Source organism: Amphiprion ocellaris, chromosome 16, assembly GCF_022539595.1.
Source record: "Amphiprion ocellaris isolate individual 3 ecotype Okinawa chromosome 16, ASM2253959v1, whole genome shotgun sequence".
In the NCBI taxonomy this organism is placed as follows: Eukaryota; Metazoa; Chordata; class Actinopteri; family Pomacentridae; genus Amphiprion; species Amphiprion ocellaris.
This window is the reverse complement of record NC_072781.1, coordinates 29,310,696-29,333,350: the sequence shown is the minus strand read 5'-3', so window position 1 is coordinate 29,333,350 and position 22,655 is coordinate 29,310,696. Positions and strand designations below refer to the sequence as shown.

The window sequence follows — 22,655 nt, the reverse complement described above, 5'->3', positions numbered from 1 at the left end:
AGGGATTAGCCATAAATCCTTTTCATGACTCCAAACCACACAGCACTCGCTTTAAATCTTTCTCTCTCACGAGCTCCTCTCGATTCGTTTCCTTTTATGCTCGACTTTCTTCGCTCAGAGCCGAGGGCGCGCCAGCAAAGTAGACTGCGCCCTAATTGCCAATGTAATGATGCAGTCCACTCATCTCACCTGCCTAATTAATACTACAGCTGCCACCCGGCTCTCTCCTCGCCTTCACTCCCATCCACACATGCACACAATTACAGATTCATGTCACCTATTGTCTCCGTAGAAGCTCAGTCTGACTGTAAAACTGGTCTGTCGGCCTGAAGTGAGCAGAGAGACGACTGGAGGGAGGCATGAAAACACAAATACAAATGAGATTTACACATTTATATGGTAAAATGTCCAAAATTTCTACACATAAATCCACACTGAGTACATTAACTGATATGATTTGCGTTAAAGATGCAGTCTGTGCAAATCAAAAGCAGATCTTTAAGTCCACCTTAGAGTAGGGTTATCAAACAAGATGTAAAACATGGAATAAAAATGGTACCATTGATGTGTAAGCTGACTCTATCAAGCCTTTGATAGTTTATTACCTATTATTGATGAATATGTAGCAGAAAATTTTTAAATTCAAGGTTTATTTTTCAAAAATTTTGAAGACCAAATGTCCTCCAATTCTGGAATGACCCTTGGAGAAAATCCAAAAACCTTGAATATCAAAAATGTGTGAAACATGTTTGCATTTCCTTGCAAAATATGCATGCATGCATTTCCAGATAGGGTTAAAATTTGCACAAATGCTATATCTGGCTTAGATTAATGAACTGAGAGCTTAAAATATCAACACAGATTGCTTCTATTGTATTTAAAAGACATTAGAAATGGCATTTATGAGCATATATGAATAAAATAAGGAGTGTGTGTGTGTGTGTTTGTACTGTATGGGATGATTTATTGGTGTATTAGCTGAAACTTACACTGTGTGTCTTCATGCATGACCACATCTCAGCGGCTGCTCAAGCATTTATCAACGTCTTCGAGAAAATCGTACCTAAACGGAGAACCATCGACTAGCAAGTAGCACACAGAATAATTTGTGTTTCTTCCAGTCCAGCAGAAGATCCAGAATTGGTTTTATTTAGCCGAGAATCCAAACAGAACACGTGTCCTGGTGTTTGGTTCACAAAGTCAACACAGGAGAATAAAAAACAGAGCAAGTGTCAGCTAGTAATGCATGGCAAAAAGTAAGAAAAGAATAGGAATAAAAGATTGAAAACCACATTCACAGATTATTAAATGGTTTGGGGATGGAACATGTAAGTGTTAAATGGAACATTGATTGTGCTATGTATGAAAACACACAAAGAAGAATGGTTCTTAATATTGAAACAGCCCACTATAAAGAGAAAATGAATAGAAAATGAACATGTTTTCATTTCTGAATAAACATGCTGAAAAAAGTAATATTTTGACACAAAAAATAGAGTAAAAGCACCATTTTATTTTTAAAAAACATAATTTTCTGTATTTTAAATACATTTCTAGCCTTAATTGTACAGAATTATACAAGATATCTCTCATTTAACAAACAAATTTCTGTAAAATAATGGAGTTAATATTTATTTAGTTTTTTTTTAATTGTCATTAATTTTGTCCAGCTTAAAAAAATGTTCACATTATTAAACTTGAATATTAGAGGAATATTTGTGAAATTAAACTGGAAATGTATGTGTTATTTGATCACAGATTTCTAATGTTATTCTACTTTAAAATAATATTTTTGCGTATTTAAAAAAATCTGTAAAATAAAGGAAAATTCTGTAAAAAATTTAATTAAATTAAATTTTAAAAAGTCCAAAAAAACACAATTTATTTTTATTTATCTTACTTCCTACAAATTTATGCAAAGTCATAGAACTAATTCTACATAATTTTTTTTTAAACTGTCATTCATTTTGTCCAATTTTAAAAATATATGTTGACAATGTTAAACTTGAATTTAACTGTTTAATCTATTGAATATAAAAGAAAAATAATTGTGACATTAAAATGTAAATTTATTTGTCATTTGACATACTTCAAAACAGTAAATTAGTGATTTTATTGATATTTCTGTTTATTTTCAAAAAAATCTATTAAATAAAGATATTTTACAAGATATAAAACCAATAAATTAATGACAAAATACAAACCCACAAATTTCTTGTATCACAGTTTTACTGCATTTAAATCATTTAAATTGCAGATATTCCCATTATTTTCACTATGTTCACAATTTCTTTTACATGTTTTAGTATTCCAGTGTGCATTAATATTTGTTTTTCTGACCCTCTTGATGCCAGATTTTCACCATTTTGTGACCAAATGGTTTTTCACTGTGTAGTGGAGCTTTTCTTAGACTAACAGAACCAAACGGCGATCTAAAGGCCAGCAACTTTCTCTCAATAAGCCTTCACAAAGTGTCTGTTTGATAAAAACACTCTCAGCGAACGGCAGCAGTCGGTTTGATGCATTTCGGGTCTTTTTAGGTCACAGAAAGCTGCTGGTTTCTGGTCCTGCGGCTCAGTGGAAGTCTTGTGTAAACGTCTTCTCCTGTAATGTAGTAATTATTTCCTCTCCCCTCTGAAGAATGCTGTTGACAACAGATTTTTTTTTTTTTTTTTTTTTTTTTTGGAGGGTAGGTTCACTTTTTGCTTTTGTTGTTGCAGCTATTTTCTTCCACTTACTGTCCTCTTTATTGTCTGCAGCCCCTTTTTATGCAGCATAATGAAGCTCAAGGAGCAAAAACGATGAGGATGAAAGGCCTCGTTCTGCTCTTCATCGTTATGAGAGCCCGCACTTAAACCTCATTCAGGACTTGAATCGACCACATGTTGTTTTCTTTCTTGTTCTTTGCAATTAAGACGAGTTGACACGAGTCGTTGTGTTCACATAATCTGAAATCATAGATCCAGTCTGAAGGCCAGAAAGAATAGCAGCGAAGAGAGAAGAGCAGCGGCTCTTCAAGACATCATCCGTTGACTCAAAGCCACAGCCTGCGTGTCGTCTCTACTTTTATGTCACTTTGAACAATTCTTCGGGGATTAATTATAATTATTCAAAATATGCCAATAATAGTTCAGAAATGGTCAAAAATGACAAAAACCTGGTTCAGAATGGCAAAAAACTGAAATCAAATACGTTTTTTCAGACTTGAACATTACATTTGTCTGTCTGCTGCACTAAATGATTCAATATTACTGAATAACTGTTGAAAATGACTCAGAAATGGTCAAAAATGAGGAAAAAAGTGGTTCAGAATGACACAACATTACTGAAATTTGTCTAAAATTGTGAAGTTATGAGGCTCATAAAGGATTTGGACCCACTGTTTGAAAAATTATGTAAAAATGATTCAAAATTTCTTAATGACTGCTCAGAAATAGTTGAAAAAAGTGGTTCAAAAATACACCGAATTGCTGAAATTCTTCTAAAATCACTCAAAAAATGTCCAAAATTGCTTGAAAAGTGATTTGGTTGCAGTTTTTTTACTCGTGTCTATCTGCTGCACTAAATGATTCCAAATCACTTAAAAATTGTTGAAAATTATTCAGAAATGGTCAAAAGAGGTCCTGTAAAATATTCAAACTAGAAGTCTAAAATTATGCACGATTTTATTAAATATGCTGAAGTTGCTGTGTGTAAAACATCATCTGATTCAGAGGAAGTTTGATGGAAGATGTGAACATTAAATTCACAAAATCCTGCTTTGATTCTGGAGTCTCAGTGTGTTTGGGTTAAAGAAGGGTCACACGTCAAACTTAAAAACGCTGAATTCCTTAAATACTGGATTTTTGCAGCTCATATCTCCAACAATAGAATCATGCGGCTTCGTTAAACACCTCGGATTCCTCTCCTCACTGCCGAGGATCAACCTGACAGCTTTATCAAAGAGTTCATTCGGAGGGCAGCGGCAGAAAACACCAAAGGTCATCACTTTAGGCTCCTATGAATGCAAATCACATCTTCCTCCGTTTCCTTTTGTGATCATCCGTTATCTGATACCACAGTCGGCAGAATAAACGTCCTTGTGCTCGATATTATCCTAATCTGTCTTCAGAATGGCTCGCTTGCTTTGCTTATCAACTTTCTGCTGATTTATATCAAACTTGTTTGTGGGAAACAAAAGGTTTCGGTCCTCGGAGACGCGTCGTGTATTGGAAGCCATCAGCAGAAATAATCACCTGTCAGCTCCGACAGCTCAGCAGCTTTTTTTCTGGGGTAATAATTGTTTCTATCATGATTGTGACATCTATCTCTCAGCTTTGGGGAAACTCTTTAAGTCCTCAATCATCACTGTGGGTAATAACCCTCTAAAAACTGGTAATGCCCCTGATATAATCCCTCCCCGTCTCAGGTGGAATTTTGATTAAACTGAAATTCTTCCACATCACCTGCAGGTAAAGGAGCTTCATATGGTCTGTCGTATGGATAAAATGTAAGGAAAAATTCAGATTTTTTGAATAATCATGCAGCTGAACATTTTTTGTGTAGCTCTCCTGAGGCTGAGTTGCATAAATACAACCACAAGTTGGAAAAACTGAGCACAAAACACCAGAATGGATCTAAAATAGACCATATTGTATATAATTATAGTATTTTATATCATTTTTTGTTTTTGTTTTGTATTCTAATATGTAGTAACTTAACCCCAATATTTATGAATTAAAGAAGTGAACAGAAATCAACAAAATGGGTTTAAAATAGATTTCCAGAAGACAAATTACATATTAAATGCCATCAAATAGATAAATATGTGTAACAGTCAAGTGAAGTCATATTTTTTTTTATCATTTTTGCAGTGTTTTCTATCCGAATATGTGAATTACTCTGGTAGGATCGCATCTTAAATACCACTACAGGGTCTTAACCCCAAATTTTTAATGTGTTAAATTAATTTCTAAAGTAAAAGAGTTTCATAAGGTCCTGTCACATGGATAAAATATAAAAATATTGTTAGATTTCATTTATATTCATGAATCTGAACATTTTTTCTGTGGCTTTCCTGAGGCTGAGTTACATAAATACATTGACAAGTTAAAAAAAAAAAACTGAACACAAAACACCAAAATGAATCTAAAATAGGTTGCATTGTATATAATTATAGTATTTTATATCATTTTTTGCAGGGTTTTCTATCTAAATGTATAAATTACTCAGATAGTATCACATCATAAATAACACTAAAGAGTCTTAACCCCAATATGTAAACACGTTAGGTTAATCTGTAAGTAAAGGAGCTTCATACAGGTCGATCATGTGGACAAAATATGAAAATATTTCATCCATAATAATGCATCTAAACATTTTTGTGTCGCTTTCATTCAGCCTGGATGCATAAATACAACCACACATTAAAAAACTAAGCACAAACCACCAGAATGGAGCTGAAATATACAGTATTTTATGTAATTCCAGTATTTTAAATCTTTTTATTTTGAAGGGTTTTGTATCTAAATGTGTAAATTACTGAGATAGGATCACATCATAAATAATACTACAGGGTTTTAACCCCAATATTTAAACACGTTAGCTTAATTTATACAGTAAAGGAGCTTTATATGGGTCTGTCATATGGATAAAGTATACAATTTTTTCAGATATTACTCATTTTCATGTTTCCAAACACTTTTTTGGTGCTTTTTTGCTACTATCCTGAGGCCGAGCTGCATAAATACGTTGACAAGTTAAAAAAACAAATGAAAAACACCAGAATGGATTGAAAATAGATGGATTTCCAGGAGAAAAATCACATTTTGAATACCATCAAATCAATAAAAGTAGGGTCTCAGGCTTAATATGTGTCAGGTAAAGTCATAGTTTGTATCAATTGCATCAGGGTTTTCTATCAAAATATGTAAATTACTCGGATAGGATCACATTCTAAATAATACTACATGATCTTCACCCCAATATTTAAATGAATTAAGTTAATTTATAAAGTAAAGGAGCTTTATACGGGTCCATTATGTGGATGCATCTTCATGCATCTGAACATTTTTTTGTGCTGCCTTCTTGAGGCCGAGGTAAAAAAAAAAAAAAACTGGACAAAAACCATCAAAATAAATCTGCAATAGATGCATCTCCACAAGACAAATTACAGTTTAAGCACTTGCTGATACTTCCGCAGGATTTATCGACACGTGACGCTGCATCCCTCTGACAGGAAGCATTGTTTGCCAGGTGAAACGTTACAGCGAGCTCTTTGTCTTGGCAGCGTTGGCTTTTGCTGTTTCCTCTGTTCCACATGACCCGGTTCTCCCTCTCTCTAAAAATAATTGGCTCGCAGGGTGCTGCATACAACCGGCTCCTCGCTAGTTATGAAGTTTTGAATGCAGCTGGTCGAGCGCTGGAGTGCTTCGGGTCAGAAATAATCACAAAATGAATCCTGTAGCTTGTTGTTGCTTTTTTGTGGTGTTATTTGCAGACTGGAGGGTAGCCGGCTGCAGAAAAACATTGAAAGTCTGTGCTTTAACATTGATTTGGGCTAATTTGGCTAATCGATAATGAGCATCATTAGCAAATAATCGAAGTCTAGCGCTAAAATTGCTGTTTTTAGTCAACAGAAACATGATTTGTCGTTGTTTAAATTTGTCTATATGACACTAGAATATATATATTTTTTAAAAACACTGTTCTATTTGATCCCGTTTTCTTTTAAACACATGTGCTCTAAGTGGAGGTCATTAGGCAACACAGAAGTCTTTGTCATGGTGCCCATTGCTAGCTAAACTCCCATAATTCTGTCTTCTTCCAAACTCTTCTGTCTGTCTGATTGACTGGTTTTCTTCTATATGTCACAGTAATACAGAAATTTTGTCCTAGTTGATTACAGTTTGTCTGAAACACATGAGCCTTGGTCAGAGGTCGTTAATCATCCCTGGAGTCTTTGTCATGGTGCCCCATTGCTAGCTAAACTCCCACAATGCTTCCTGCTTGCCAACATGAGCTGTCTGTAGTTTGATTGACTAGTTTATCTCCATGTTTCACTGTGATATAGGAATTCTGTCCCAGTTGATCCCGGTTTGTCTTAAACTCATGAACTCTGGTTGGAGATCATTAATGGTCCCTGGAGTCTTTGTCATGGTGCCTGTTGCTAGCTAAACCCTCACAATGCTCTCTGCTTACCTGAACTGGGTATAGTCTGAATGATGCCTCCTCTGGTCTCTACAGTATTAAAGAGGAAGAAACTAGGTACTACAGCTGATCTACAATACAGTTACTGACATTATGTAGAGAATATGGGTTTTGTACATCTGTTGGTGCCTGCAAAGCCTTAATATATACTATAGGGTCTCAGTTACTTTTATACATGAGCTAGGTTATTTACAGCCAGGTAAAGAAGTATTTTCCATCATTTTTGCAGGGTTTTATATCCTAATATATAAATTCCTCTGATAAAATTACATCTTAAAAACACTAACATGCCTTTTGGACTGTATTTCTACTTTGTAATTGTATTCTTTTCTCATTTTCTTTGGCACTCTATAGGACTTTAAATAACAGTATTTAAATTTCTCTGTATGTATTGAACATGTAGAAATAATGACAAAGATTCTTTTTGACTTTTAACCCCACTAGTTACATTATTTAAATTTATTTCTAATACCAAAATTCATGACCACCTATGTAACATTTAGGAACAGTTTGGATGCAGAAATGTCAAAACATATATAAATAGGATCAATTTCAGATAAGATTGGAAGCAAAAAAAAAACCTTGAGTTTATAACAAAGTTTATAATAAAATCTACAAACTAATCACAGATTATCTACACAGAAAACAAACTACGTTCCTATTTTTTCTGTCTCAAAACATCCTTTAATCATCAATATCACTCTAGATCAATATGCTGAGTGAACATACTGTAACTGAGCATCTTCGGACATATTTAAATGTATTCTGCCGGATTTATTTCTAATCTTACATCGTCTGTCTCTGGAGTAGCGCTGCCTGTATTTCCTGTGAGCTTCACCACATTGTTCTGGCAGCGAAATTACATTTTACATGCATAAGAATTTAAATCCCAGCGTCAACATTTGGGAGATGAAGTGGCTGCCAGTTTCCAGAAGGTTATAACTTCAAATTCCTCTGTGAAGTATTATCCTTCCCAAAAAGTGTCCTCTAACAGGATTAGTGATGCAAAACATCTCCAAAGGGACGAAAAAATCTTCCAAAACAGAAGGAAAAAAGGCCAAGTTTAATTATCTGATCACCCTGACGGACTTTTCTGCGGCTTAAGTTTTGTTCAAAGGTCGAAGCTTTCATGTCATTCCTTAACACAAACAGCATGAAGCCACCTCGGGCATTTCTGGTGTATTTTCTGAAATGAAGACGTGATAAAAGTGCCACCCCGGTGGAACCTTATTTAACCGAGTCCACGGTTTTCTTTTGTTTCCACCGCCAAAGGGCATGGCAACGTCTGAGACAGAAAACAAATAAAAGTGAGGGCCGAAACACTCATTATCTCAAATCAGGAGGAAAGGGCAAAGATATTACAGTTTACAGCAAAGTCACAGTAAACATTCTGTTTCTGAGGGCCGGAGTCTGGCAGCGTTAGTCGGTAATAAGGAACACAAATCGCGCTGAAAGTATCTTAATGATCATGACAAGTTTTTTCCGCTCTTACACAACACGGTCAAAGATTTGTGGACGGAAAACTCTGATTTTGAAGCCTCACTGAAGAATTCTTCTACAAGTAAACTGCATTGTCAGTCGTATTTTCTCCCAGGTTAAGTTTATTTGTGATGCAGTTCTTATCTTTGCATATTTATATACGTGTTTTATATCTTTAAAAATGTCTCTGCCATTTATTTTAACACTATACTGGCACTCCTTTTTAGAATCTAATATTACTTGTGATGGGACTCGTCACCCTGATAGCCCGGAAAATGTTGTGAAATCTTCATATTTGAACCCATTTTTCCAAGCCAAACAAGCAAAACTCCAGTTCTACACTTATGTTTCCATCTCCAGACAGATTTTCCATCTCTTTTAAATGGAATGCATTTCCTCCAATGTTACATTCTTACGTTTTGAGGAGAAAATGTGTTTCTTTCAAACTCAGAATACAGTTTTTAGCTGTATAGAAATGTAGTTTATTGTGAGATAGGGTCGCTGTCTAACTTCTATTTAGTATTTAAATTAATTTCCAGTGTGTTGGACTGAACTGCAGTCAAGGCTCTGTGCAAAACAGTGAAGACCTTCAGCATTAAACTTTAGACTCTATGAGGTAAACTGTGAAATACGATGAAAAACTGGCAGCAAGTATGATAGAAAAACATGTTTAAAAACATATAGTTACAAAGCTGTAAACACAGTGAATATCATGAGAAGTATCTATAAAATAATATTTCTAGCTGACTGAAATACAGTAAAGAAGGTTACAAATTGTAAAAGAAGAAGTCACTATTTGTAAAAATACAGATTCTGGATGGGAACATTTTTGCCAGTTTCTTTAATATTTTTTTTTTTTTTATTTATATACATAACATGTACTTTTTTTTACTAGACATTATCTGTAATTAAATGACTTCGGAAATATTGAAAGAAACTTTTTTCAACTCTTAATATATGTCATTTTTCTTTCAAATAACTTTCAAATAATTTGTATTTCTTTCCTTATTTAAATGTATTTTTTAAAGCATAATTTTGCAGTCAATTGTTGTAAAAGAACAAAGTTCACTTTATGAAAATATAAATTTTGAGGCAAACATTATAAACCGTTTAATTTTGTTTATTTGTTTATTTGGCTCTTGACAGTCAACATATAAATAAATTAAATATAAAAGGTAACTCTGTACAATATAGTTTTTAAAAACACTAAAATACAAAAACTTATATTTACTATTTCTCAATCTTCAATATTTAGTTTAGTTTTTTCTTTAAAATAACAGCAAATGTCTGTATTTTTTTCTGTTGTTGCTGTTTTAAATACAATAAAAAAAAATTTAATTTTACAGTCAAATGTTACAAAACAACAAATGACTTGTTTTTTGTTTGTTTGTTTGTTTTTTAAATCTAAATTACTGATATTTACATTATTAACAGTTTGCTCCTTTTTTCTCACTCAAATTAACATGTAAATAAATATATTTTCAGTCATTTATTTCTTTTTATTAGATTAGCTGTAATTTAACAGAATAGGAAAAATATGCAAAATACAGCTTAAATATCTGAAATAAAAATATTCATTACCATTTTTTGGTCTTTATTTTCTGTATTTTTTTTTTTCAAACAGCATGAATAAAGTAAACAAAATAAATAAATAGATTTTTCAGTGATTTTTTTGTAGATTACCAGTAATTTAACAAAACATGGAAATGTGCAAAATACAGTTAAAAATCTGTAAAATACAAAATCATTACCATTTTTCCGTCTTTAATATATGTAATTTTTATTTCAAATAGCTGCAATTACATGTCTGAGTCCTCTAACAGCAGTTTTAACAGTTATTATGTGTAATTTAACTAAACTAGGGAAATCTTCCAAAAAACGGTAAAATTTACAGTTAAAAAATATTTTTCCTGCAGTATACATGTGTTCCTCTTATCAGTAGTTCCTGTAAATATCTGTTGACTCAGTGCAGGTTGTTGCTGCTGCCAGAGGCTGACAGGAGGCAGAAACTTGTTGCTCGATGCAGATAACAGATAATTTGATTGATTTAAATAACTCGAACATCCAGATGCAATAGAGATTCTCCTGCAATCCTGCCGACAGAATGAATTGTTGAATCACAGTGACTTAGAGGGAGGGAATTACTATGCACAGAGATAAGTGGTCTAAGTGATAAAGTATTAATATTTATAAAGAGAAAGTCAACAGGAGACAGCGGGAAATGGAGAGAGGGCAGAAAGAAGAAGAGATAAGAGTGTTATCTCGCATTTAATGGTATTTCTGGCTCCTATCAAGATCGCCGCATTTACAGAGGAAAGTGTTTAATGAGGGCGACAATGATCATCTGCAGAAGAATAAATTATCACTAAGGTGAACTGAGTTGCTTTAAAGTTCGGGTCTCTGTTGTTCCCTTCATTCTTGCTGCAGATCGGTTTAGAAAATGGTTATATTATGGCCAAAAATGCTCCAAAAAATCACTTCTGTTGAGCAGAAATTCTTCTTTTGGTGAGATAAGTTTGCATTTGCATGGAGTTTGCAAACAGCAAACAGCTACCTGTGGTGCCAAAGAAACTTCTGCTATGGCTTTAGAGATGTGCAAACTTAAGATAAACTGCAGAAAAGTGTGCAGACGCTGGCGAATTTTCCTTGAAAATCGTCTTCAAACGAGTGGTTGACAGCAAGATCTAAAAGTTTAGTGGCAAATTTCCATTCACCGATAACATCCGGCGGATCAGAAGGTGGCTGTTTTTGTGCATAATTGAGTCATATCGCGCTTTAATTACTTTCTCCCACAGTGATTCTCATTTACTTTGTGATAAGGATCAGTCGCGCTGGTTTTACACGGAGCAGAGAATATTTTAAAGAAGAGGTGGAGGAGCTAAAGGACAGAAAGAGAGGCAACGTGAAGTGGTTTTAAAAAAAGGAGAGACATCAGGGAAAGTTTTGGTTTTAATTTGGAGATCAGTGAAGAGGAAGAGCTTTGAATTATTGAGGAGCTTCCAACCTCGGGTTGAAAGAGATTTGAGGTGAAGCTTCATGTGGTGATTTTTAACGGCTTGTAAGAGAGATGCAGCTTTATTTAGGAACAAGAGAAGCTCAGGAATCGAACAACTAGAAGGAAAAGAAGTGTAAAAGATGGCTGCGAACTTGGTAGAAAACTTAAATTGTTGAATCCGACTAGAAAAATTTTAGGAGAAGAATCATAAAACGCAATGATTTTTAACTTTCCAGTGGTCCTTGAAATAATCATCTGTAATATTCAGTTCTGTTAGCAAACATTTCATAAAAATCTTTTAATTTTATTTGTCTCATTTTGAACATTTTAACATTCTAATAGTCCTAAATAGAATCATCTGTGGCATTCATTTCTGTTAGAAGCCTAATGAAAATAACAGTAACTGGTCTTACTTAAAAATTTGCAAAAAATAAGGTGTTTACATTTAGCAAATTCTGTAAAAATCAAAAAAACCTGCATTTCTTGACACAACTGTGAACTCATTATTGACCCAGCTGTGATCAACAGCCATGCCACTAAAATTCAGGAACTTTTCGACAGAACTGCAGGCAGATCCCCAAACCCAAGGACCAGTTTGAAATCCATGTTAGTTTTTAAACGTCACCAATAAGGGCTCCATTTCTCTGATCAAGAAATTGTAAAAACAGAACAAATCACCACATTTTCAACTCCTCTGAAAATAAAATTTTCTTCACCTTCCAGCTTTACTCAAAAAGCTAATTCAGTTTTTGATTTTAACACCACACAGGCCATTTAGAAGTTAAGGTTGAATTTGATTAAACCACAATCATACCTGAACACAGGTGCATCATGGACATTAAATATCTTGTTTATTACACAGAGAGCTCCAAAAAGTCCTTTAATCGTGGATTTCATTTGGGGTTTACAGTGATTTAACACCTGACCTTTTCACCACAGTCCCTGTTTGGTAACATTTAATGATCATTAGTATGAAGGGTGCAATTTTTTATTTTCACCTTCTGATCCTCAAAACCTGCAGGTGGGTCTAAAAGTCATGCTTTCTTTTAAAAAATCAACAAAATTACACCATTAATTATAAATAGAAGTAATGAAAACAGAATAATAAAAACAGAAACAGATTTTCAACATTCCCATGGTCCTTGAACTACACGTCCATGACAAACAAAATCTAAGATTAAAATTGTGATATTTATCTTAATAAGAAAAATATAAAAAATTAAATTGTCATATTGTCATATTGTCAAGATTGATAAACCTTGTACAGGGGGTCCTTGACTTATGGTGGAGTTCCGTTCCTACGGCCCAATGTAAGTCAATTTTTGCCGTAAGTCAGAACTCCAGCAAAAATGTAAACAAAGCCGTTACGTGCATCACAATATTGATCAGTCCTTTGGAAAGAAAGTCACTGGTATTCATGACTTTGAAAGTCATGAATACCAGTGACTTTCATGAATGTATGAGTCATTTTACAAGAAGTTAACAGAATATGTTGCACTGTTTTTACAACTTGAGTGTTGTATTACATCTAGTTTCATTTCCATGGAGATGGCTTTCCTTTACTTCGAAGCACTGCCATCAGAAGAGTATGACTTACGCTTGGGCAAATGAAGGGCAAAAAGTAAGTGAATGTAGCACAATCCAAGGTGGCGTAACGACGAAACGCCATAGGTCGAGGACGTCGTAAACCGAGGACCCCCTGTTTTCATCCAGTATAGTATTTGTTATATAGTATTTATATTATTTGTTTTGTTTTGCATTGACTGAAAATAGAATAAAGTGCCGAAAACTGCAGTTCTTTAAATGTCCACTAGAGGTGGATCTAAAAGTGTGTCAATCCCCAGAGCGCTCCATGTTAAAATGTCCAGCTGTACAGAAGAAGTTAACATATTTACAGCCTGGTGCAATAAACACTTTTGGTCTGTATAGATAATTTAACTGTGTAAGTGGGGATTTTTTACATAGCTCAAAGAATTGGATCTACAACAGCAAAATAGTAGTTAGTGTAGATTTTATGGCTTGGAAACACCTTTTGATTTCCAGAACAGTTTGGTTTCTTTCCTTAAACCACCTGTTCTATGATCCAATGTGATAATAAGGAGATAAATGCAGGTAGAGAGCATCCTAAAGGACTATGGTCTCTCAGACATACATGTGCATGACTGGGTGTTCGTAAACACTTCCAATAAAGTCTTCTGGGTGAAATGCAAACATTCAAACTCCTGCATGCATCCAAATACATGGACAGCAACAATCCACACACAGTTTCACCGCCTGCCTGCTTCTCATACAGCGTCAGGCTGAGACGCCCCAGATGCATTTCAATCACCTCGTCTGGGAAAGAAAAAAAAATGAGAGAACAGACTTCCCTTGATACCCGGCAAAGCCAGATTTTCATTTCAATTTTCTGTCCCATCATGACGGAGGCAGGAATGAATGGAAGCACACGCGGCTGAGCGATATGTAATGTCATTAAAGGAGAAAAGTAATCATCTCGGGCCTCTTTTGAAGTGCAGCCTGTCAATTGTATTTGGTTGTCTGCAGGTTTGATTAAACAAACCAAGCAGAAAGTTGCCATTAGAGCCAAGCAGACATATTGGCTCGCATTAGGATTTGATACATCAAAAGATGCGACTCCACTGAGGATCTGGAGGTTTTTAAACCGTCATTATGCTGCTTTAAAACCTAATTACAAATAACACAATGAAAGAATATCCGTTTCTGTTTGTCACACGTCAGTAAAACTTGGTGAGGAATTTTCTAAACACCTCATTGATTGAAACCTTTTTGTTAAATGAACTTTGTGTGGCTGGTTAATTGACTTTCTTCATGTCTGGCTGTGTATGTTTACTCTCAGTGCTATAAAACCTGCTGAGCTTCTCCCTCGAGTAAAGACACGTCTGCCTCCTTCATTTGTGAACTATTTGCAGCACAGAGACGAATTTCACCTCCTTCATCACGTTGGACGTTTAGAAGAAACTGAATGGATCAATTTCTGCACATGCAGTGACTGATGTGGTTTTATTTTTAGAAGTTGTTGGACAATTACAAAGTTTAGAAGAATGTTTAAGCTCCTAAATACCAAAACCCAGTGACGAGTTTAAATGGCGTGTTAGGTTTTTAAAAATAGCTCCATTTTTCAGAGTAAAAAACTGCAAAAACAGAAAAAATTAGCAGATTTTCAACTTAAAATGATGATGTGTTAGGAAACAGACTTAAAAATTTAATTTTTTCATCAAAATTGCTTTATTCTACTTGTCTGATTTTTAAAAATTGCCAAAAAAAATAAAGCGTTTGCATAAACAAGATTCTGTAAAAAAACAAAAATTTCAGCATCTTCTGTTGAAACTATGACAACATTAGTGACTCAGCTGGGATCAACAGTCACATATTAAAAAAATCAGGAACTTTTCAACTGAGCTGCAAGCAATGTGACTTTTCAGAGCAGGTTCAGAGCTGTTTCACCCCCCAAACACCAAATCACAATGACTTGTTTGAAAGGCATGTTAGTTCTTTTTTCTTAATCATCAATATGGCTCTGTTTGTCTGCGCAAGAAACTATAAAACTGAAAAAATCACCAGATTTTCAACTTTCTGATGGTCCTTGATGTAGTCATCTGTGACATTCACTTTTGTTAGGAAATGTCACCAAATCTAAGCTTTATTAAAATCACAGTATTTAATTAAAATCACTTTGTTCTTCTTGCCTCATTTTTTAAAAATGATTTTAAAAAATGTTTGCATTAACCAGATTCTGTAAAAAGAAAAAAATCTGCACCAATTCTGCTATGACCAACAGTCACATGACAAAAGTTAGAAACTTTTCTGCAGTGTTTATTCAAAGCAGACTCAGTTCTGTTAGGAAAATGTAACTAAATCTAAGGGTAAAATTGCAATATTTCATCAAAATTGCTTAATTTTACTTATGTCATTTTAAAAAATGTCAAAAATTAAGTGTTTACACTAACGAGCTTCTGTAAAAGACAAAAAAGTCTGCATCTTTTGTTGAAACCATGAACCTGTTCATGGCTCAATTCAACTCAATTCAAAGAATTTTTTTTTCCATTAGGAACTTCATTTGTGTCAGAACATCTGTGCTGATACTGTACATACAATTCACATACCCAACAACGTAAGAATAAACACAGGCAATACACCACACACACACACACACACACACACACACACACACACAACACATCCAACATACCAGAGATGGTAGTTAAAAAGCCTGGTACAATTTAAGATTAAAAACTATATGTCATCCTTATAAAAGTGCAAGGTGCCAAAGACATGAATAACTAAACGATCCTGAAGAGGTAGTAGTGAAATCAAATGGCTCAGCCTTTCATAAGGCTGATGGATGTGGGCATGAAGCTTGACCTGGCTGTCCTGGTCCTAAAAGTGAGTGACCTGTTTCTCTGGCCTGAGGGGAGCAGACAGTGTGTGAGTGTCTGAGCCTGTCTGTGTTCCTTTAAGTTTATCCTTTATTCTAACATATATGTGACAACTTGTAAAAATGCTGCATATGTTGAATCCAGGTTTGTTCAATTTTAGTGAAATGAATATTGAAAGAAATGTAACTTTTGTTAATTTTTATGTCATACTGCACAGAAGACGTTTCTGAGTTCTCTCTCCTTTTTCATGGTTGTTCTGTTTCCACAGAGGTGCAGAATTTTATATTGCAGTGACAAATGAACCCACAGTGAAGAAAAACGTCAGAAACTATCAGACTTCAGAGGGCAAATTTGCAAGATATGTGCAAGCAGGTGTAATCCAAACATTTTGGAGCTTTCAGACTAAGACAGAGCTGCTTGAACCCATTTAATTGAACATTTCTGTGTCTTTTCTTGGTGATTTCTCCCTGCTGAAACCTGCCCTGAGCAAATTTGCAGGTAAGGCTCCGGCCGTGACAGGAACAACACTTTCCTTCAGCTATTTGCTGTTATTTGTTGGGCAGTTTACTGGAAGTGTATCGGCCAAATGAATTTCACGGCGGGAAAATGGTCCACAATGTGAAGATCACTGAGCCAACCTGTCACAGTCTGACCAATGCACTGTGGCATATTTTCCTTTAATAGACCATTGAGCCTCGCGATACTGTGGGCCTGCACTGTATTAAATTGGTCCAAATGGCCGCCCTGCCAAGGAGAGAGAAGCAGTTATTTGGATCTCTAATGCTTCTTTTGATGTTTGACACCACAAATCGCCTCATTATTTTATTTGTATCACATCTTTAGTATCTGAGGAGGGATGTGATGTATGTTTTCTGTCTGGTGCCGCCGCAGGAGGAGCTCAACAGAAACGAGGTTACAGAGAAGAACATTTCAAAAATCTGTCTTCATTTGCCATTTTTTGAGTTTCTCTCTGGACTGGACAAAAAAACCTGTAAATATCATCTTTGTGCAGAACTTAGAGGACGAAGTGATGACACACAACACGAGAATGAACTCACCTGTTGATTTTTACGTTCTTTCTTTTCTCATGTTTGTCCGTTTTTAGGCAGAATAAACATATCCTAAATATGTAATTGTTACAAAAGCAGAAGAAGGTAGATGTTTGAACCAAAGAGTTAACTAAACTTTCAAAAAGTACCCTTAAAGTTAAAAATTGCAGCATTTAAATCCCTGAAGTGCTCCTTCAGAATGTAAACATTAGTGTCCACACAGAAGGATATGGGCATAATATACTGTACTACTGTGCATTTGATGGAAAATATATAAAGCAGAATTAGTAGTTTTATTGTCATTAGAATTCAGTGTAACATAGTAAAAGAAGATTTTGAAGGAGTGAAATGTGTTGAAAATGTAAAAATCTACTTGCAAAAGCTTGCGAAAGTGCAAAAGTCTATAAAATGTTATTGCAGAAAGTCAATAAAAAGAGATTCTTACACAGGTAGTTCTCAAGAACTAGACAAGAATTTAACATTTTTGTTGTCCAAACATCTGTAACTATACAAGATGTCTCTCCTTCAAAAAAAAAAAGTGTCAAAAGATACAGTTCCTCAAATGTCCACTAGAGGTGGATCCAAAAGCGAGTCACTCCCCATAGAGCTCCATGTTGAAATGTCAAATTATACAGCAGAAATAAATTTATTTACAGCCTGGTACATAAATAATTTTGGTTTCTAGAACTAATTTAACTGTACAAGGGTTGAATTTGTACATATTTCACCTGTATAAATTGTATTAAGGCTTTAAATTCTGCATTAAATGACAGTCTCCACCTCTTTACTGCTTTACTGCACATTCCCTGTGCATACAAATGTGCATTTTTGTTCACAAGTGCAGGTTTTCCCTCTTGTTTCTACAGAAATTCATCATCCTGCAGGCGCCATGTTTCTATTTACCCTCTGCTCTGCTTTGTGCATCCATGAGCTGTTCGCCTTTGCTCGCTTGCATGCTTCCTCTTCACATTTTAATTAATGACTCTGGTGCTAATTAGAAGCCATGCGACTTCTTCGATCCCCTCCGAACGCCTCCCGTCCGTTTTTAGATTCTCTCCTCAGAGAAACACTCCAGAGTGTTTTTGATCTCTGCTGGGAACCGACCAGGCAAACAAAAAGCAGAGTTGGTGGGACAATAACTCCACCAACTGCAGGGCTGGAGACGCCATCAAGGAGGATATTACAGTGGTTTGGAGGCGCTCGTGGCCAAACAACAAGGTGGCGGTGCAACTGTGTGTAATTGTGTTGCCTCCGAGTGTTCTCATTTTTGCCTTCCACGTCCACAGCTCCCCCTAATGAGCACAAGGCTCTGTCACCATGCTCAGCCTCCATTCTTTTAATTATATTTGTTTGGGGCTGCAGAGGTTGTCTGCTGTCAGAGTTTAGTCAGCTCAGGTCACAGTGGCGTCCACAGATGTTAAATGGCCTCATATTTAGCACAGAAAGGAAGTGCATGTGTGTGTTTCTTTCATCTTAAATGTAAGAATCTGGTTTAGTCAGTCTTTGCACTATTTTCCACTAAACTTCCTGGAGTCTGGCGGTGACAGCGTCCAAACCGACCTCTACCACAGTTTAGAGCCACAGTTCAGATCGTGCCTCTGAAACAAAGCGACTGTACTTGTTTTGTTTTTGCTCTGCTGCTCCCACACAACAGATATTTGCAACACCAGAAGCTGAGAACAACAAAGTTTTACAGGAGAAGCTGCAGCACCGACACCTTGACAAACGAGGAGATTTCTGAGGCATCATGGTTGATATGATCATTATATCTATCAGACAAGTGATGAATGTGACAGTCTTTATGCGACACATATAGGAGGAGAAACATCACGGTGTTTGTTCAAAATACAGTCAGGTTACTGTGACAATCAGTGTTTGTTATTGTTATGGAAATCTGACTTGTCTAGAATATAAGAAAACTATTGACTATTGCCCACTCTGTTTTTTAATCTTAGTAATAATATTTGAAGTAAATCTGCAGAATCTTTATTTCACGTTAGGCATCATAGTGACCCAAAAGAAAAAAAAATAATAAAACTTAAAATATGACAATATGTATAGTAAAATGACTGAAAACTCATAAAAAACACAATATTTCAAAATTCATATAATTTTTCCAGCCTTAATTTTACATGAGATCACATGTTTTATCATTATATTTATAAATCCTGTGTAAAAACTGTGAAATTATCAGAAATATTGAATATTATTTGTATGATAAATAGAATTGTACATACTGAGACACTGTAAAACAAAAAATCAGCCTGTTAGGTTTTTTGCAGTTTCCCGGTTTGTTTAATTACAGATAATATGTAAAGTCATAGAAAAAACTATAAATGCAAATGTTAACTGAAAAAAATTAATAATAAAAAATACTGAAAAATAGGAAATTGCAAATAATACCCACGTAAAAAAAATGTATTTTATTTCTTCTTTCATAAAGTGTGACCATAAAATTAGTTTTACTTTATTCTGAACTGCTTTAAAAAATCTACATCGCGGATATTTGTCACTATTTTAAAAAGTTATAGTTTTTGAACATTGCAATATTCCACCATTTATAATGTAATTTTGAGGCAGAATTTCATAGTTTATTTTATTAGATTAATTACAATGTATATAATTATGAAACTGTATTTTGGCCGAATATCATTGCTTATAGATATTATGCACTGATTAAAAAAAAAAAACTTGTATTTATACAATATAGAGAGATTGGAGACATTCAGTGCCATAAACACATTTTGTTGTCTTTTACATGTATTTTTAGATCAAACAACAACAATTAAAGTTTAAAAATAAATAAATTCTCAAGTGCAAAAGAAACAATTCCTCACATGTCCACGAGATGCTGGTTCCAACCCCTATAGACTGCCATGTTAAAATGTCCAATTTTACATCAGAAATAAACACATTTACAGTCTGGTTAAAAAAAAAAAAAAAAGCAGCTTTGGTCTCTTTAGCTAATTTCCACATTAATGATAACTGTACAGGTGGTGAATTTATAAATAAAAACATTTTTCTATTGTATTAAGGTTTCAAGTTATGCAAAATAATGCAAGTGGCCACTTTCAATGACAGAGGGATGCCAATGTATTACAGTCTCCATCACTTAGCACATTTTAGAAACTTATTGGTGACTTCATGGAGTGTTCATCCATCTTTATCTGTGGTTTATACTCAGCATCACAGTGTTTCTTATCACCTTCTATCTTGCCATATTTGCCTCTTTTCCATCCAAAGTGCTTTCTACCCGATCGAGTGCATCTTTCTCGGCCTACTGTGGTTCGTGTCGTAATTGAAAATCACTCACCGCAGATGAAAAGCTAAACAAAAACAAGTTTGTATTATCATTCTGCAGCTCAATCTTTGACATTTTCTTGTAATACTGAGCTCCGTGTGGCGTTTAGTCAGGGCGTTTGTCGTGGATGTTCTCTCGGTTTCGTTAAGATGTGTAATTTTTCCCCGCTGTCAACCTGTCAGATCACATTCAGATTGATTCCAGAAGCAAAGAAGCCACTGGGGTTCAGTGGAAAATTAAGACTTACCGACACAGAGCGGTGGAGAAAGTGGCCAAATGATTGAGGTCAGACTTTAAGAGGATCCACAAACTACTTCTGCTCCTGAGGTTTGGACTTTATTTGCACGTACAAATTTTCCTCCGGTGGGACCAAGAAAAGCAGAGCGGCAAGCAAAAAGGTACAAATGGCCAGAGGCAAAGATTGATATCCAATCCAGCCAAGGCACCCAATTAGGCTTTCCACCGCCAACCAGAGCCTTAGCCTCGCCGCTATCTCCCAGCTACACTCCCATATGTTGATAAGGACATATTTATTGAGCTGAAATTAATTAAAAACACATCCTCGCACCGCACCGCCTTTTCCTGGGACATTTTGTGGAAGGCAGCTGAGCACATTTCAGAATTCATTAGCTGCTTAATGATCATCGGCCAACCGCCGCTAATGTGCCAATCAAAATTCAACAGTTTAGATTTCTGGCAAAGTCTGAAGACCGTCAAGAAGACGTGCACGGTGTCTCCGGTTCATTTGGGTGAAACAGTTCTCACAGCAGCCTCGACTGTACATCTGTGTTTTTATTCAAGATTTCCTGACCAAGCAAGGAACCCAAAACTCATTTCAGAGAAAGGTTATTTGCTCTTCTTTAATGGGGAATGGACGCTGCTTTTCTGACAGATGTTTTTGTCGAGGAAATTGATTCCTGGTGCAGGTTTCTGCCTCTAAAGATCACGTCTCCTTGGCTTAGTTTGCAACTTTTGTGCAGAGGTTTTGTCTTAAATCACAGGGAGGCAGTTCGTGTTGCATTTGCATTAGTTGTTGTGGCATTTGTTTCACAGCAGTGACTAATTATTTCCGTCTCTTCCTCCACCAGGTGCCGAGAAGGCTACCAGGGGATCCGATGCGACCAGTTCCTGCCCAAGACCGACTCCATCCTCTCCGATCCAAGTAATACTCAATTTTTTATTCACTTCTTTGCAAAAAACATCCATTCTAACACCTAAAAATCTAATTCAAACATCTAAAACAAGACATAAACATGGAAAAAAACAACTTTTCTACAGCATTCTGATAAGATTCAGCTGCACGAACGTTAACTTTAAATCGCATTGATCTGGATTAATAAACCAAAGATGTAAATGTTCACCACCTCACACTGGTATTTCTCGTGGATGTTCTCGCAACTAACTCCTCCAACATACTGCAGAATAACAGTTTGATGGCTATTACAGAAGTACTTCCACAGCTAAAAAGTCCCCTTGTGTATGTATAATCTTTCTTTAAAAGTGCTCCTGCAGCAGCTAAGCTCTTCCTGCTGGACGTTAAATTTTATTTGTGCTCTAAAAACTAAACTTCCTCAGTGCATTGTGCGAGCAGATGCACATTTAAGGAGACGTAGATGTTTCAGAGGGCTTTAATGCAGGTTTCTGATCTTTAGCAGCCAGTTCCACTAATTGCATCCACCTCTGTCCCAGGCGAGCGTCGGTCTGTGATTAGAAAAGCAGCAGGTCTCAGAATGGAAGCCGATGCTGTTACACGCTTTGATGCGCACAGTAAAAAAGGCTAGTGCAAAGTAGAAAAATAAGGATTTCTTAACAGATTTAACTGAGTTTTTTAATGCAAAGCAAAGGACGATGCTGATATTGCCAAAGAGTCTTCTGTCAAGTGTTGTTTTTTGGTTAAATAACAGTAATTTATGGATTCTTAGTGCTTCGATTTGAGCTGTTCTTTCTTTTGTTGTTGCTCTTTATCCTTGTCTGAATTTCATATTTTTCAGACAACAAATATTCTGCAAAATTCTGCAAAAATTCTGTGAATTTCTTAATTGCAGAGGAAGAAATATCCTGCAAAAAGCTGATACTACCAAACAATCCTCAGTGATTTTTTTTCTTTTTTGTTTAAGTAGGAATAATTTATGGATTCTTAATGCTTCAGTCTGACTAATATCCTGCAAAACAAATCTAATTTCCAAAGAATATTAAGTCAATTTTTTTTTATTTTGTTTATCTAACAATAATTTATCGATTGTAAT

At 35.3% G+C, this 22,655-nt stretch overlaps 1 protein-coding gene across 2 annotated transcripts in view; it reads left to right on the top strand.

The window, feature by feature from the left end:
- The window catches only part of LOC111579075 (pro-neuregulin-3, membrane-bound isoform), a 464,743-nt gene that overhangs the window by 363,290 nt on the left and 78,798 nt on the right, over positions 1–22,655 (top strand). For both annotated transcript variants that reach the window (XM_055018709.1, XM_055018708.1), the window contains exon 3: positions 21,498–21,571. In XM_055018709.1, coding sequence (XP_054874684.1) covers positions 21,498–21,571 — 74 coding nt within the window. The remainder of the gene's footprint in view (positions 1–21,497; positions 21,572–22,655) is intronic.